Source organism: Lissotriton helveticus, chromosome 1_1, assembly GCF_964261635.1.
Source record: "Lissotriton helveticus chromosome 1_1, aLisHel1.1, whole genome shotgun sequence".
Taxonomy (NCBI): domain Eukaryota; kingdom Metazoa; phylum Chordata; class Amphibia; order Caudata; family Salamandridae; genus Lissotriton; species Lissotriton helveticus.
The window spans coordinates 934,506,963-934,524,922 of NC_136057.1; the positions used below are offsets into that span (position 1 = coordinate 934,506,963).

At 43.1% G+C, this 17,960-nt stretch overlaps 1 protein-coding gene across 4 annotated transcripts in view; it reads right to left on the minus strand.

Annotated features, from left to right (window-relative positions):
* Positions 1 to 17,960, minus strand: part of CELF2 (CUGBP Elav-like family member 2) — a 1,322,506-nt gene that overhangs the window by 885,207 nt on the left and 419,339 nt on the right. For all 4 annotated transcript variants that reach the window (XM_078676806.1, XM_078676820.1, XM_078676813.1 and 1 more), the window contains exon 2: positions 1,343 to 1,378. In XM_078676806.1, the coding sequence (XP_078532932.1) occupies positions 1,343 to 1,378 (36 nt within the window). The remainder of the gene's footprint in view (positions 1 to 1,342; positions 1,379 to 17,960) is intronic.

The window sequence follows — 17,960 nt, forward strand, 5'->3', positions numbered from 1 at the left end:
ATGGCAATCCATACATTGGCCAAGAGGTCAAATAGTATAGTCCTGCGGGGTCCCCCTGCATCTATTGCTGATATCTAAAGCTCCTTTAGGCCTAAAGGCCTTTAGAGAGGTCAGTGAGCTATGAGTGGTTCCAAAGCCCTGAAGGACACCTTCAAGAAACATTCTAGTTTCATTGACTGCTTGTGGCGGATAGAAAGCATTTTTCAAAGATCTGAACCCCTAAAAGCATATTCAGGATACACCTTAAATTGTCAATGTCTTCATAGAGTAAGTAGTTCCATGTTTTTCTTCAAAGGAGCCCCGTGTGGAATATTTAAATAGTTGAGGGTGCTATCTACAACTAGCTTTTAAACTCAAGGGGCAGACTATCTACCATTCCAGTAAAAGGGTCATTTTAATAGGTTTATCTTCGACTTACAATATTTCTACCAATAAATGAGAGAGGTTTAGCACGGAATGTACTAATGGAAATGATTATTTCCCAGGGCTCGTTTGTACATAAACAAATCCACTCAAAGAAGCAACTATTTACAGCAATGCTTTTACAACAAAATAGCCATGTTGAGATATCTGTATCCAAAACTGATAATTATTTTTAAGGTGAAAGATGATCAGGTTTTGCATTTCACATGAACTGCACACGCAATAAAACACTTTTCCTGTGAGTGCATTTTCATACTCTTCTGAGTATTAACATTTTGTATTTAAATATATTAAAAAACAAGATTGCTCTTATAATTGATACACAGAATTCTCTTGCACTGCGTCGAACTGTAAACGTGACAGAGGTGAAGTAAAGGAGTTGTTGCTCAGAGACTTTCAGACATTCTCTGATTTTGCTAGCATAGGCTCAAGGAACAGGACTACTATCTCGCTCATTGGATCCACAACAACTAGCGGTAAATTGAACAGACCGATGTTTCTCAACGCCTCACGCAGTTTTCGGGCAAGCCTGTCGGGCAGTCTGGCACTCCCAGATGAGCCAGTGCATGTACCAGGAGTTCTTTTTTTGGTCCCTCTCCCACTGTACCCAAAAACACCCAACACACCGGCCCTTCCTAGTGCCAGAGTGCCCAGCAGGCCAGTCCGACACAGCACCTCAGAGGACAGACACCTTCATCAAAAAAAAATATAAAACTGGCCAAGAAAAGAAGACCACCTGTTGGACAGACAGTGATATCCGTGCTAATGACGCTGGCTTATGGTGAATGATGCCAAGTTTTGAAATATGTATTTCCTAATGCCAAAATCTCCCATTGCATCACTTTATGTATTTTTGTCCCAATATAGACCAGTGTACGCTATTGCCATTAACAATTTAAAAGAAAAAGGAACTGCCTACCTTTCGTAAGACGCAGACCCTTCTGATGCACTTTGCCTGCAAAAGAAAATGAAGAAATTGTTTGGTTTTGGTATTAAGCAAGAGAAAGAAGCATGGACTGCTAGAGACAAATGTTAGTGCATAAATGAAGTAAACAACACCGTAGGTGGGCTTAAAAAGGCTGAGTCCCAGGTCATCCAATCAAAATCAATGTATAACTTTGTTCATGTCTCAGTATATGCATATATTAATCCTGATAAAACACCAGTGTGTGTGTTGAAAAATCTATTGCACAAGCCCTGGAGAGCAAGCAATGCTGTTCAGGAAGCTATGGATCATGGGCAGGAAGAACAGGGTCTCCTCTGAGTGGGCGCTGACACTGCCTCAGTACTACTTATTTTCAATCTTACCTACCTGAACACATCAATTACAAAAATAATACTACGACCTGAGTGAAATCCCTACACCTGCAAAGATCGGACCTCGGTGACTATGAGGCTGCTCTGTCTGATTTAAGGGGTGACAGTCTTTTTGTTCATGTGCAGCCTTCATTTGTTACCTTTGACCAGTGGCGTAACGAAACTTGAGGGGGCCCCCCTGCAAAGCACATGGAGGGGCCCCCGCCTCACCCCGCGGCACGGCCCACCATCTACCACTTTGCCTTACCACCCAGAAATCTAGCATATTTTGATTTAAAACCTCCAATATTTAAATGAAATACCTCTATATTGTCTCTCTAAGTTCTAATGAGAAAGTGGGAAACACTCAACATACAAGCTATGCCATTTGTAATAATACGGTCAAAAACAGATTATTTAACTGAGGCAGCAATCAGACTATGCCAAGGAGTGATCCTATTGTCTCAGGAACTGCCTATGGCTGAAGAACAAAGAACAACTATGAAGGGTCTGAAATAGAATTGACAATACCTTGAAACTTTGAAAGACCAACCCAAACCTGCAATTCCATAGAAACTCGACTGACATTATACACAAGAAGTACACAAGCTATAACTCAGTATCCTGCGAATTCAAGAGAAATAGACCGGTGAATTATCTGCATGCCACACAGTGTCTACTGTCAAGGGTTGTGCATGATACCGTGAACTGAGGAAGCAATTACCACTGCATAACAGGCAGGTAAACAAGGCTGAAGAAGAAAACTGTTTGGATGCTTCAGGACATTGATGCAGATGTTTGTTTCAATTTATCATTTCTGTAGTGTAAACAATGCTAAATACAAGATTTAAGGTACACATATTACAGACAAGTGCAAGCAACACAGTAAATAACACTGTATGTAGAATAAAAAAAACATATCAGCAAGTACCTAATGACAATCTATACAAACTGTAGTTGGTAAAGCAAACACAAAGTGCAAATACTTTCAAAGTGCAAAATAAAGCAATCACCAGTCCAGCAATATACAAAAATTAAGCATGTTTTGTAAAACAATCCAACTTTCTTCTTGCAACAAGGTGAAAATACTTTCAAAGTGCATGGTAAAAACAAGTCCAGCAGCTTCCCTCACAAGGACTGACCTGAACCACCAGACTAGGCCTTACTTCATAACAAACATAGGCCCCAGACCTCAGTGTGTCAACACTGGCGGTATTTACAATTTACTCAGAGTATAGACACGCCTGCTAAATTACAGACTCACCATTGCCTCTAACTGGCTCTATCGTCAAGTGTGACACCGCCAGCCATGCCTGGATTTTAAGCCAACAGCGCCTTGCATTCGGGGAGCTGTGCTGTGACCATCTAAGCAAGGGGTTAAACATTCCAGCATGCAAAGTGTTGTTCGATATAAGCTACGAATGGACACAGCATGGTGACAATGCCACTTGGCAGCTATGTTTTATACAAGCACAAGGGGATGTTTAATTTCCTCAACACAAGCTGCAGAAGTTTGGCGTCAAATAGCAAACACGTTGTGTGGAGAACCCAGAAACATGCTGTGTTTAGCCCCTATGTATGGACCTGAGGTGTCATTCTCTAAGAGACCCAGTGGTAAAAGCCCACAATTGTCTCTAATGCATGTTAGTGCCAGGTAGTGGTCGAAGTGGGGGAAAAAAAGTAGGGGAACTGTGGGAGGAGAATCGGAGGGCGGGAATAACCAATGGATTGGGTCAGTGGGCGGAGTGAAAAGTGTGGCAGAAAGAGCAAAATATCCCAATTTTTAGTATTTGTTTCCCTTTTCACTAACCGGTTACAGCTTATCACATTATTTAATTTAACAGATAGATTCACATGTTTTTTTAAGGTTTAATATGAGTTTTGACATTAAAATACATTCACAAAGTGGGATACGTTTACGATCACAGAATGTCCCAAATATCCTTAAAAGTGGAATCACAAGCCATTTGTCTCCGAGCCATGGAGTTTCTGTCATCATCACTTCTCCTCCCTTTTCCACAAGAGCAGTTCAAACATGAATTGCAAAATATCCTAGTTTGCAAATGTTTTCCACATAACTATGGCTTTGCCATATTTGCCACATAATACATCATCTGCTGCATAATCTGACGATTCTAACTAATAAATTGTTTATAGCTTAAACACATCAAAAGTTACTAAAAAATGTGACTTGTGCTGCTGTGAAGTGGAGGGCCCTTTGCAAAGGTTGACTGGTCACCTTTCTCATTGGATGCAGTTTTATGTTCCACTAGTACTAATGAGGAAAAATCTTTGCAGAGACTGTTAGCATGTGTGAACATTTCAAAATATTAAAGTATCAGAAAATTTACAGCACCACTAACACCAGTGTAGGGTGTCAGAGCACTTTACATCACACATATTACACAGAGACAATCATTCATATGTGTGTAAATCACTGTGTAGGAAATGTTACATAAGACAAAGGCCTACAAGGTATAGCAGTCACATGACAACCATACTAGTAGGCAGCATATTTTAACAGTGATTGGTTTACAGAAACACAAACTCAGAATTAAAAACATAATACCATGGTTGGGGGTTCTCTTTAATAATCAGAATTGATTTCTACCCAAAGGAACCTTTTTTTGCAACATTAGGATAATCTAAGACCAAAAACATAACGCTCTAATTTATACCTTGGAGTTTGCATGCAGCTCTTACATGACAGTTAATAGCTCACTGTTCTATGTTAGGATTATAACTTATTAACTGCAAGTAACAATAGGGTCTCTCTGACAAAAGCAGTAACCCACTGACCTATTCACATTATGTGCACTTTGTGATCTGCATGACACATGTTCTTAGCAGCATGCACATTACACCGCTGCCATTCCTTTTCATGAGTCAAACCTTCCACTAGACAAAACACCATCTGTCTCTACTAAGAACATTAATCACTGGAGTTATCAAGACCTTTTTATTGTTGCTCAAAAATGTTGGAGGCCAGAAAGGAGGCAGCAAGTGCTTTTAAAACCATATTATACAAACACAACGCCCCCACCTGAAGTTAGTGCCCGGTGCAGTCACACTGCCCTAGAGCCACCCTGCTCAAGGGTCCTGTGACCTCAGTGACAGAGTCACTGCCACTCTATGGTGTGCTGCCTCATAGGTCTGTCCCCAAGACTGGAGGTGAACTTCATGGATAGTGGTGGACAGGCCTTCAGGGTTAATCCACACTTGCCACCTCTAGGGTGCACCTGCTGGTGCTAAAATACCAGTGCTTTTAAGATCTTGCGGGGCCTTCTAAGGTGTAGCACAGAAATGTGCTCCCTCAGTAGAGTGGTCTGGGAGCCTGGTCATTAAGGCTGAACCTGGTTCACCAGTTCCACTTCAGCAGCTCTGAACACAGTGCGACATCCTCTCCCCCACTGAACACCATACTGCCCCACTTAGAGAAACTTGCACTGCACTGACCCGCTATAAACACCTGAATGTGACTCATTTCTAATTACGCACTAGACAAGAGCAATATGCTGCCTAACAAAATTAACACCCTAGAAAAAGCAAACACTCATAGGGAATGCTAAATTAAGTAAAGCATGTGAAATGTAAGCAGGAACAACATAGTTACCTTTTTCCTTTTACACTCATTATTCTGAAATTAGTGAGTGCTTTTGCATGAAAAGGAAAGGCCATGACTACAGGGCCCGGAAGGGACCCGGTTGAGTGCCCATTGCTTATATCCTTTCAAAACATAGGCAGTATGGCTTAAAAAGACCACATTCGTAAACCCACAGTCGCTGCACACATTTTGTTTTCCAATTCACCCATCAAGCAGGTATTTCAGTACCTCCAGGAACAGTGCACTTCCCCACCCAGGGAACACAATGTTGTACAGAGAGGAGAGAACAAAAGTAGCACTTCAGTGGCCAACACTGTAAAGTGGCGCTGATGTGTTTAGGTGTAAATAAATCAATCTGGCCACCTTGGAACCACTCTGTCTTGCATTAATTCATTATTTATTTTTCACATTTGGAATGTTTTATTTCTCTCCACCAAGGCTGCACTAGTGTCAGAAAAAGACAAGGCTTCCAGCAAAAATGTTTTTTCTTTTTTGGATCGATTTCACAGGGGAGCAAATAAATGAATGGAGGAAAGAGAGGGTAATACCCATTTCTTGAAGTCTCGGTTTTCACTGAGGAGTGAGACAGAAAAAGAGGGATGACTCGGAGGCTGTCACTGTGGCGTGCGCACACAGTTTAATTTATGGGGACTTGGGGAATCTGTGCAAGCAGGAGCACCATTTTATTTGCGAAGACTGAAGTGGCTTGCTTGCAGGCGCAGCCGTCTCCCTCCACTGAGAGTGAGAGGCGCCCTGGAGCGTGCCCCCCCTCCCCCGCACCGCGGGGGCTGCGGGGGCCTGTGTTACCCCCCTGCCTTTTACATTGTAAATTCAGGACACATGTTCAGATTGTGGTTGGCTTGTGATTCTGGAGCTGATAAGAAATATTACTATCTTCGTTTTACCAGTCGAGTAGTTACTAATACACACAGTTGTGGCGTCCAGAGAGGCCAAAGTGGTTTATCACATGCCTGTAATGCACACTTAAGTGCACCCCGTCGAAAAATGCATAACGTTGCTACATTGAAGGGTTGAGCGACACTACAGAGCACAGTTCTTCACTTTTTGAAGGAGTTCCTTTCCTTATTGCTTTGTTCTAACACAGCAGGTGAAGCCAGCTAGTTATGTATAGCTTGGCTCTTCAGTGCAACAACACAATGTCCTTCATAAAGTACTTGGGCGCATATTCACGCAAGTCCCACATCCTGGTTTACATTGGTAACTCTAGGGATTTCTTCTCCTTGTTTTGCTCTATATTCTAGAACGAGACAATGCCCAACCTGGTCTAATTAGATGTGCGTTGTCTGGCAGCCCACAATGCTGGAGCACCACTAATATTCACCCGAGATGGGAACATGACATCCATGGTACACACAGGTGGTACTGAACAGAGGACAGAGAGACGTCACAGGTCTCCTTCTGGTGCAGCTGGGGCCTGGCTTTCATGAAAACTAAGATTTCATCAGATGCCAGCACCCTCAATCAGAGTGTCTGGTAAACCCAATAGATTTCTCTACAAACCGCTTTTATCACGTTTCATTGTCTATATGTACTGTAAAGTGAAAGGGAAAGTGAAAGCTAGGAGGGCTAACGCGTATAACCATGTTGGGTTAAGCCTTTATGAAATTGTCTGTATTTCTTAAAGGCAATACAATTGAATAGATATGTACAGTGATACAGTTCAGAATAGCAGTAAAGTTTAATAACATATGCCAATTTACCAGCACTGTAGGCTGCTTTGGACAGCATTGACGTTAACGATTGACCAATATGCCTCTCCATTCTGATATGTGAATGCAGTATCCATTTTGTCTTTAGTCAGTCAATCTGAAACTCAGTTCGGATTGGATTGCAAAAGTCAGTAGAAAGTGCAATGCTGACAGTAGGGGCTGCAATTAGAGGAACTGCGGCCATGCCTGTTTTCACAGCTTTAAAAGGACCCTGCACAGCTAAGAGCAAGAGATCAATTTCAACTTTGTTTTTGAAAGACTTGTCTGGACTAGATGTGGGGATTTGACTAGATGTCTGGCAGCATTTGACTAGACGTCTGGCGGCATTTGACTAGATGCCGGTGGGGATTTGACTAGATACCAGTTTGAAAGAGAAAGCAAAAGACTACTCCCAGCAACCCCTATCAGGGTACTCTTTGTCCAATTGCTATTGGTGAAATGGGCCAACAGATCTGGGTTTCATCCTGAGGCAGTTATGCTTTAGTTTCCACTGTACACAACAGTATGCAATTGCCCAGCGCCCCTCCCCAACGGTGGAGTGTTGCTTCATGATATGCCATGCTTCCAGAATGGTTAAGTAAAGTGTATAGTATTTTTAGGTCTATAGAGAACTATAGACCCCATGGAGATATTGATTATTTAGTATATAAAAGTTAGACTGTCTTACGGTTCTTCTTGAGAGAACCATCTCTATAACCCTGCTGCTGGTAAATCCAGCTTGTGAAGAAAGAATGTGGACTCAAGAGGTCCTCCTCTTGTAATGGGCAGCTCCGCTTTGTGGTTTCACTTATTTCCTATTGATTTTTCAAATGAACTCAGTGTTTTAATGTTATACAACAATTTCAACTATCATTTGCATTTGCATGGCTTAAAATTACATAGCATGTAATGTCAAAACAAGCTAACTGAACCCCTCAACTCCAGCTATCCCACAACCTTATGTCCTCCCACCAGCCTTCCACTTTCTTCAAACTGGTTTACATTCCTGTTTAGAGTCCCTTCCCTTTAGCCATTCCCACTGGTTGTGCCAGAAATGTCTTCCATAACCAGTGGCAGCTCCTCCGCTAAGGCAGAAGAGTGTCACCCCACTGCTCGTTGAGCAGTGGAAAATCAAAATAAAATGATAATAACAAGAAGTTGTTATCATTTCATTTTTCTTTGCTTTGCTGGACTCCAGCTAGGTCGGGCGGGGCAGGGCTGGCCTTCCCGCCGTCAGAGGGAACAGGAGTGGTTTGCACTCCCTCCCTAAATGCGCATGACGGCTTGGTTGGCACTCAGTGGCCGGCCAAACAGTCATGCACACTTGCCATTTTCTCCACTGCGCTGTGTTGCACAGCTGAGTGGAGAACCTGCCCAGCTTCCCAGGTACTGCCTGAGTGGCCAAACAGGCCACTAAGATCAATCACGGCATGATTGGGTGGGTGAGTCCAGGAGCCTGGGTGCTTCCAGTGCTGGTGAGAATGGAGGAGAGACATGCAGCGGCAGCGAAGAAGGTACGTTTATTTTTATTTTTTTATCCCTCCCCCTCCCTGCCCCACCACCCCCATTCCGAGGCAGCCGCTACTGTCCATAGCGCTTAAGACCCTTATCTGTTTGGGACAACTGAGCTCCATGTTTTGTTTTTTTAAGCAAAATATGGAGATATCACATGCAGTGTCTCCCTGGTCTTTTAGGCATTTTCCATTCCCCTGAAGGGTCTGTTGGCTCCATGTTTTAGCTCCAGTTGAAACAAACACCCACTGCCTTAGTTGTGAATATCTGAAGCACTCACGTACCGATACCCCAAATTCTCATTTTTGAGCTTCAAGCTACTTCAGTTGTACCCCCACCAGAAGCATCCCACGGCTCACCATTCCCCAAAGGTTTCAATGTCATCTCTGGGATGAAATCTGTGTTCCCTCTTAAAGCTATAAAAGTTGAAAGGTTTGTAGTCACTCCACTGCTTCTGTACAGTTTGCTCAAATTGTTTATTGCCATATCAAGTATCGTAGATTTATACAGGTTTCCACTTAATTGCTGTTTTGTTAACTACTGGACTTCCCACAATGGTCACCCGGAAAGAATGTGTTCCACCTCTTCTTTTTATCCCCCTTCATGCATTCAACTAGGAATCGGAGCTTGTTAGCTTAGTAATAGTGGGTGATATTTAGAACGTCCAGTGCTGCTTCCCTGAGGTTTGTGCCCTCTTCCTTCTCAGTTTTCCTCCTACCTAGATATATCCCTCCAGTTGCTGTTGAAGTTGTATGAGTTTTGCTTCCCCGTCCACTGCTATAGGGATTGGAGGGGATGTAGCCAAACAGCTAGGGCAGTCGATCTCAAATCTGGGGAACCGGGTTTGAGTCTCGGCAATGACGCTCAACATCCTGTGATTCTGGGCAAATCACTTAATCTCCCCGTGCCTACAAAGAATTCATGTGTCCTTGTGCAACGCAACTGGTGCTCATGTAAAGCACTCTGATACCTGATGCCTTCGGGTAAAATTTGCACTATATAAAACTAAGAGAAAAAACCCCATAATATCTTGGTGACTACTGTCATGTTTATGCCGTCTATCGTTTCCAACCAAGACAGAATTTTGTAAGGTTACTTTGACTGATCTTCATAGTGCTGTATAATTTCGTTTCTCTCAACATAGTCGCTAATTCAACAACTAAGCAGTGAAGTAGTGTATGCCTTTGGTGGTCCGTGAAATTGGGGTAATCTGCTTTACGAAGTCAGATTTTTCCCTATCTAATGAAACCATAAACTCTCTGACGTAAGCAAATTGATCTTAAAATCTGACTAAATTATTTCCAGTTTTAGTAATAGACCCTATGTGGATAAAATGGGGTTTGACCGTGTCAGTAGTATATCATGTGTGATAGCATTGCCCTTAATTACCACCAATCAACCCAATCAGATGCTTCTTCCATGTTCAATGAAAGCTGCACCATCTGTTTTTTGTGCGTTTCACTAATATTAACAAAATGGAGCATTTTTTTGTATTGGTGCCAGCTTATCTCACCCTTAAAAAAGACATTTCATAAGGGGGAGTGCGATTTGGCATTATTTTGTTGTGTCTTACTCCTAAGATCCTTGTAGAAAGCTTCGAATGTATTTTTGAGGAGGAATAGAGGAATGGTGGAAACATAGGATACTGGATCCCTTCTTGGTTTCAGTAGAGATGCAATTGTTGTACCTCTCATGCCAGGGGTCAACTGACAGCTCAAACAAAATGAATTTAAAAGCTCAGGTAGTGTTTCTAGAATACTTGTGGCCATCGTCCGCTGGGATTGAGTTTGTATATGATGCCTTTTCAGCTCCATTAGATCCTGACCACGGGTGCTACTTGCGCCTCCCTTTCCTTATTCAGTCTTGCTGTCTCTGCTATGAAGCAGCCTCTAACTACTGCTTTTAGCATGTCCCACCCAACTGCCATAAATACCTCTCTTGTTTTAGGATAATATCTATAGTCCCTAATACCCACCATCTCGTCATTAAGTAGGTATCCATTCTTTTTCCAGCCTGTGTTCCTGTCCCAACACCAGTTTCAAGCCCTGCATTATGTTAATAGTCAGTCCATTGTCTCGTACAGAGAGCTTGGTCCACTTCCCGTAAGTCAGCAGTTTCTCTTTTACCACAGATAGGAGTGATCTGTGTCTTGGAGTAGAGAGACTGTGTGATGTCTTCCCTCGGGCTGATGAGAGTGAATGAACCGTCTATCCATATGAAGTCATTATGCACTATAGGAGAGAAGAAAAAGGATAGAACCAGGTCGAAGTTGTGCACCCTATGCCATTCATACTCCTTCTTTCAGTTTTTATGGCTGAAACAGAAAAAATGCAGGTTCTCTTCCTTTACATCACTTGAATTCACAAGGGATTATATTTCTTTATAGTATGACAGCCTCAGTCAGGGTATTAGGTCTTTCAATGTCAGTGTGATGCCAGGGAAACTTAGAATTAGCATGTTTTTTCAGAAGTTGCATGACATCTGCAAGCTTGAGTTGTTACAGAAACCAGCCCAATGCAGAGGAGTGGACTGATGAGTGAGGAGACAATGGGGGCCATTGACATGATGACTATGTTAGGATCCAGTTATTTGAAGACATATGTTAGAAGTGTAGTTTGTATGAGAAATGACTGATGTTTGTGAGCACAGCCTTCAGGATGTGGGTAAACCTCTTTAGGAAGGCTGGACCCAGGTATTCCTGCTCTTCAGGTGGGCTGCATGCTGGCATGTTGACACACAGAGTGTCAATTTCCCTCCATAATGAAGGTGATTAGGTCGCAAATGTTGCTTGGGAGACAGTTATGTAGTTTCTAAAATATGTTTCTAACTGTTTTCCTTCTTTAGCTATTTTCAACTAGACGCAGGCCATTTTGCTTCTGGGTATCAAATGGATGTAATCTTTGCAATGGACTTGATGCAACGTCATAGTATACTGTATTAGAATTATTTTCTTGGGCACTCATGCTCATAAAACATATCACTATTAAATACTGACAGCAGGGCAACAAATGAATAAGGTTGGACGTTTAATCACCAAAAAGTGTTCTTTTTCAATCCCGAGCATGTCAGTCTTTCACTTTTTGTCCCTTGGTTGATTTGAATTGATTATGGTCAGGAGAATGGTGACAATATTTTGCCAATCGTGATGAAGGGTTCATGTGGTTGCTAGGGACTTCTTATTGAAAGGAGAATGGTAGGATATGAGACTGGTTTGTGTATAAAGAGGGTGGGCATTGCTGCAGAGGGTAAATGTGTGTTAGTAGCTAGCTCTCCAGTGATGAGGAGGCTAGTGCGCATGTGGTGAGACCAGGTGCAGGACTGGTACTTGCTGTTGGGCAGAATTAGAGAATATTTTGGGTCAAGTCTGCAGTGCTTTTTAGTGTTTTGTTGATGAGTGAGATGAAGCTGGGCATTTTCACTAACTCAGTTTTAGACAGGATGCCTGCCCAGATATTCATGTCCACTAAGGAGGGACATTTATGCGGCTAAAACCAGGAGGAACTGTAATAGTTGATTAAGTCTGAGATAGAGATGGCTTGGTTTTAATTGGGGGTGTTGAAGTTAGCTTACATGAGACTTTTAACATAGGAAATATTGGTGATAGAGCAAGCTTCGCATCGCGACTTGCTCGAGTCATGAACCTCGCCCGTGTGTAATCAATTAATAAAATTTGTACGTCTTACTAATCTTTTATTTTTATATTCGAACGAAGTAGAGGAAGCTTGCGTACGTGTATTTCTAATACAACTAATCCGTGTTCCTAAACATGGCCGCCGCTTGGTAAATGGCTTCTGCGCATGCGTCAGTCACACTCACGTGACCTGACGTAGTTATAAGTTTGGTGGGAAAGGGTGCGCATGCGTAATACACAGCTTTCGTGAATAACGTGGTGATGCTCTTGTGAGTGTGTATATGTTGCTAACATTTAAACTGCATAGTATATTTTTATAGTGATAAGAATGAAGTACAAAATTATGACATGTAATGCATTCATTTATTTCTATGTATTAATTTGTTCTCGCTTACTTTTCATGTACTGCGGGGAATGGGGGTCCGAACCGGTTGGGAGCCATATTGAAGGTCCCTTCTGCGCATACTCGTGGTGCACTGAAAGGTGGCAACATTGGACAGTGGAACTCAGCCAACTGGCAGCCACAGTCAAGATGCTCCCGGGAACGCCACCTCTGCCCTACGAGAACGGAGAAAGTTGCTCCTTATGTGATACATTGTGTGTTGCGCTACTGTTTGCTGTACAGCTTCCCATGGGAACCCCAATCTTGCTAGGCGGTACCCAGAGATGCAAAGTAGGCCTCCAAATAGTCTATTCTGATTGGTGTGTTACCCAGACCCTACCTTAGGACCAATCCAAATTGAGGGATTCTGACACTTTGCAACATTGGGGGGTGGTACACCGTCCCAAAACAGTATATCTACCCTGGGTTCACCTAGGGAAATTGTCCGACTTGTCTGGTTTAGCTGACCTGTCACTGACCCAACGCACTCAATAGGTGACTGAAGATACAGAGAGCTGCGGAGCACTCTGTCCGAGATTTGACCATAGACTAAGGTTTTACTAAACCTTAAAGTGCTGGCGGAGCACTTTGCTGGGAGTTCGCTGACCCAATCGGGGTCGTGATCGATAGCTGCAGAGAGGGTGGAGCGCAGGCGTTGCTTCCGAACTGCGGGTGCTGGTCCTGTCCTGAGGGTCCTGTCCTGAGGGTCCTGTCCTGAGGGTCCTGTCCTGATCCTAATCTGGTTTTCCTGTCCTGTCCTGGGTGTCCATTCTGCACCTGCTGTCCATTGAGGGGTATCCTTCCTTGAGGGTTTCCTGTCCTTAACTGACCCGTGGCCAGGGTTTGGTTTCCACACCAGTCTAGGTAAATATTCCTCTGAAAACTCTGAACCTTGCACCTTTCTAAATTTCCTGTCTTTTGCTTCAATAAAGACATACCTTTTGCATATGTTACTTTTCCATGCTTTTCCGCAACCATTGAATCATAAAGTCATTTGCATTTATTTCATAACGTGTTCCTATGTTACCCTACCTGTTAGAAATTATATTTTGCATTGCAGTTTGTCATTTCCTGATATGGTCTAGAACCTCCTTACTTAAACTGTCTAAAGAACTTTTGCCTTAAAGCATGGCGTGTCTCTCTTCATAGACTCTCCTATAGTTATATAAATGTCCGAAACTCCTGTCTCATTCCCTTGAAATAATTCTAGAATACTAGTCCTAATCAATGCCTATCTCATCTTTAGTGATTCATCTTAAACGTTCTAAGTCCTGATCCTTCATTTAAGAGTGTCCTGGTTCCATTAGTTTATAAATGGTTGCACTGACTTATTTGCTATTCAGCTATGTGCTTTCTGTTATTTTGATTATTGATTGCTTAATTACTGTGAATTTGATATTTTCTGAATTTTACTAAATTAGATAAAGACTTTAAAACTTCCAGTTGTCCGTGGTCATTTACAAAGAGAATTTGAATGTTATTTGTTGGGTTTGTATTTTGCTGCCTTTCCTTTTACAGCTAGCTCCCTGATCCATTGTGGTCATAGGTACCCGCATCGGTGGATGGTAAGTCGGGTACGCTGAAGAATAACGAAAGGAACTCCCAAATATCTGATAGCAGACCGTGAGGTCATCCGATCAATGTATAAGGTGATTTGAAATATATGGGCCCGAAGCCGGAAGTGGCAAAATTATTGGTCGGGTGACCCGCGCGCTCTATCAGTATTTTTCTGGTAGCAGAGCTATGGTTAGGGAATAGTTAAAGGTTAGGTAGGACTAGTTAAGCTAAGTCAAGTCGGTAGCTGCTAGTATATTGATGCTGCTACAAGAGCGGCCGTTTCGGGGGACTTGATCACTCTCTTGAGATGCGTTGCTTTTGAAATTTATGAATTGTTTGAAAATTGTTATTCTTGTTCTTATATTGTTATATGTATTAATCCATGCGTATGTAAAACGTTTTGTTAAATGTTGTCGGAACTCCCCGGGGAATTGAATGGCAAGTGGTGAATAGAATCTACTTGCCTTGAGGTCGCAGGCTCAAGGAAAGTTAGGTGCAGGTTAGGCAGAACCGGAAGCACTAACTAGGGCTTTTTCTGAATACATGAGTGAATAAATGTTAGTAACGAGGTTCATTGGCAAAATTCCAATAGTGGCGTAACCTAGTAAGGGTCACATCGGAAGAGTAGCAGGCTCATCGGAGCTTGGGTGAAAGCAAAGGGGTCCGCTGGGAAACCTTAGACTCGGATATATCCCGGAAAGAGTGGATGGGTCTAGGGAAGTAACAGGTTCACTGATGCTAGAGTGAAGGGTAGGCGGAAGAGATCTACCCGCAGCGTGTGAAAAGTAAATGGAAGTAGTTTACTTGCAGTAAAACAACTCTTTCCTGTCTAGACACCGAATGTGTATTCGTCGTAAAATAACCAAGTACTAAGCACTTTAGAAAGAAAGAAAGTTTCCGTTACCTTGTGAAGAGAGGGAGTCAGTCGCGAAGCGTCTCTGACGTCACTCCGAGCCGCGCTGGGATTGGTAGATACAGCGGGCGGGTAGCGGGGCTGGAATTGTAAAGGAGGGGTGAGCGCCGAAAGCGTGAGAACTGTCTCGCGAAAAGGCCGCGCACCCATTGGCCGAAATTATTTGAACTCGTGCACCCCATTGGTCACACGGAATTGCAAGACGCATTCTGATTGGAGGTAATTTTGTAAACAAAGTTAAGCGTAGAAATCGTATGTGGCACTCGTATACTCCAGAGACTAGACCCGATCCAAGAAACCTAGGGTTTGAAAGGGATCAGTGGAAGGCTAATAGATACGGCATTATGTACGGAAATAAGCGAAAAATGTCCCTTGTAAATAAGGTAAAGAATTACTTCAAAAAGGACAAGCCGATTCAAACTAGAGAGGGCATTGTTATTCCACCAGCAAATACTCCCGCCTCTTTCATGATGTTTGACAGAGGGTACAATACATGTGTGTGGTTAGAAAATTGGGTGAAATACACAAAAGACGACGGAATAATGGCCTTTCCGTTAGAAGGTACCTTTAATGGTAGGATCTTATTCAACTTAAGAACCCGAATGAATGAATTACATCCCAGACCGAGACTAACGCAGTATGAGGCATTAGAGGAATGGGAGATTGAGGCTTTCCAAAGAGAAAAACCCCGAATGGACAAAGGGCTGACAAAGTATTACCCAAAACTGAAACAAGACACCAGAGACAAAAAGATGAAACAATGGAGACAGAGTATAATTGTTGAGGGACTGTTTCCCATGATGCCAGCAGAAGATCCTCCTGGGGGGGGAAAAAGAACAGAAAAGACCAAACATTGGGGGCCCCTGGGAGAATCAGATGACGAATTGTTAGATGACATATGCATGAGAAGTCCGCCTCCTTATAATGAGGGACACCGACCTTCGAGTGCAGGAGATATTCCCCGGAGACCCCTACAAAGGGAGGAGGTCAGGTCCGCAAGTGTAGGAGGGGATTATCTAATTCCTCCTTATACTGAGAGTCTGGGACCCGTAGAAACCAGAAGTATTTACCCCAGGAGACCCGTGGGTGGGGAGACGGGATATTCACGGGAAGGAGATTTTTGCTCTCGTCCCCCCTACGGAGGTGAGGTGAGGTCCTTAGGTTCAGGAATGCCGTTATTACAGCCCCAGCATGAGGAAGATCCGAGAATTCTAGGCACAGGAAGTTTGTTCCAGAAACCTAATTATGGCGGAGGACCAAGTGAGACACATCCCACTGCCCCGAGTTATGCTCCCATTCTAACACCGCAGGTGTTACATGACAAATCCTTGGACAGGTTATTAGAAGAGAAAGAGCGGGAAGCGCTAGCAAACCAGAGAGCTGAGATAATACAGAAAATGTCACAGCTAAATGCAAGTCCTGAAGCCTTAACGATCCCAGTAACAATCTGACCGGTGGTTCCGTTGTACGGGGACCGTCAAGGAAGTCCGAAAACTCCAGTAATTACTCCTGTCATTGCACCGACCAGACCCGAACCATTAATTGTGGATGACCAAACAAGTGAATGTGAGTCGGAGGTCTCGCTGCTAGATCTGCCCGTGAGAAATACGGGAAAAAGGATACAGAAAAGACATAATCCTTTTAACGCGAGGGAAATTCAAATGGAATCGACCTCAGGTACTAAGAGTGTCACACTGGTGACTCCTGAAGAAATCGAAAGATGGAGTCAAGAATTTGAAAAACAAGCGTCCCCAACAAAACCCTTAGATCTCTACAAGCTGAGAATAGAAATAGAGGAATTGATGGCAGGAAACGTAGGATTAGACAGATTAAATACCTACTCTGATGACGAAATGCTGTTTATCTGCAAGAGTCTCACCCGAAATACCCGAGTACTTCATGAAAAACTGACAGATACTGCTGCTAGCATGGGAATAGATATTTCAAAATCAAAACCACTGCAGAAACCATATAGGGCAGATTTCTCAGACAAGGATTTGGAAAACTTGAATGTTTTAGGGAAGAAAGCACAGGTCAAGGAACTATTGACCGTATTGCAAAAATGGGGAGATGTGGAAAGGTGGAAAGCCAGATGGGCCAAGAAAAAGGATGAGGCCAGGTCTAGGCAGGCAACTCCCGAATTCTTGCTAAAAGAAGCTGAAAAACCAGAACAGTTATGCCCTATGCGTGAAGTACCAGGTGGAAAATATGTGCACGTTCCATGGTCCAGACAGGATATTGTGTCCTTTACTAACGATTTCCCGAAATTGCGCGAGAAGCCAGTTGACTGGTACCGGCAGGTGGAAAGGTTCGTAAAGGTGCAAAAATGCCTGTGGAAAGACCTGGATGGGTTTTTCGACATTGTGGTCCCTGTAGATCTGTGGACCGAGTGTAAAATAGCCATAGCTTGGCCTAGTGAGGAATACCCGAGGGATGACAAAACAGGGGAACCATCGAAGGAAGTAATGAGAAAATATGAACAGGTAATCCAGCATCTGAAACTAAAAGTGCCTGCAAAGGAAACTGATTGGACCAAGATAGATAGAACCACGCAGGAAAGAGACGAGACAGTGCACTCCTTTTATGAAAGGCTGTTGCAGGTGTTCAAAACATACAGTGGTATAGATAACATCGAGATGAAGGATATAACACATTTTATTTACAGGTTTGTAAATGGTTTAGGACCCGAAATTTGTCAATGGATAAAAGATAACAAAATCTGTTGGCATACTAAAAAGATGGATGAGGTCCTACGGTACGCGAAGTACTGTGAGGACGAGATGGCAGAAAAGAAAAAGGCTCTCAAGGAGAAGGTTATGTGGGCTCAAGTGAAGCTCGCAGAACAGCAGGAAAAACAATTGAATAAAATGGCCAAAACTACTCAGAATCCAAGTCCTGGGGGTGGGGGTGGAGGAAAGCCCCGGCCCAAATTG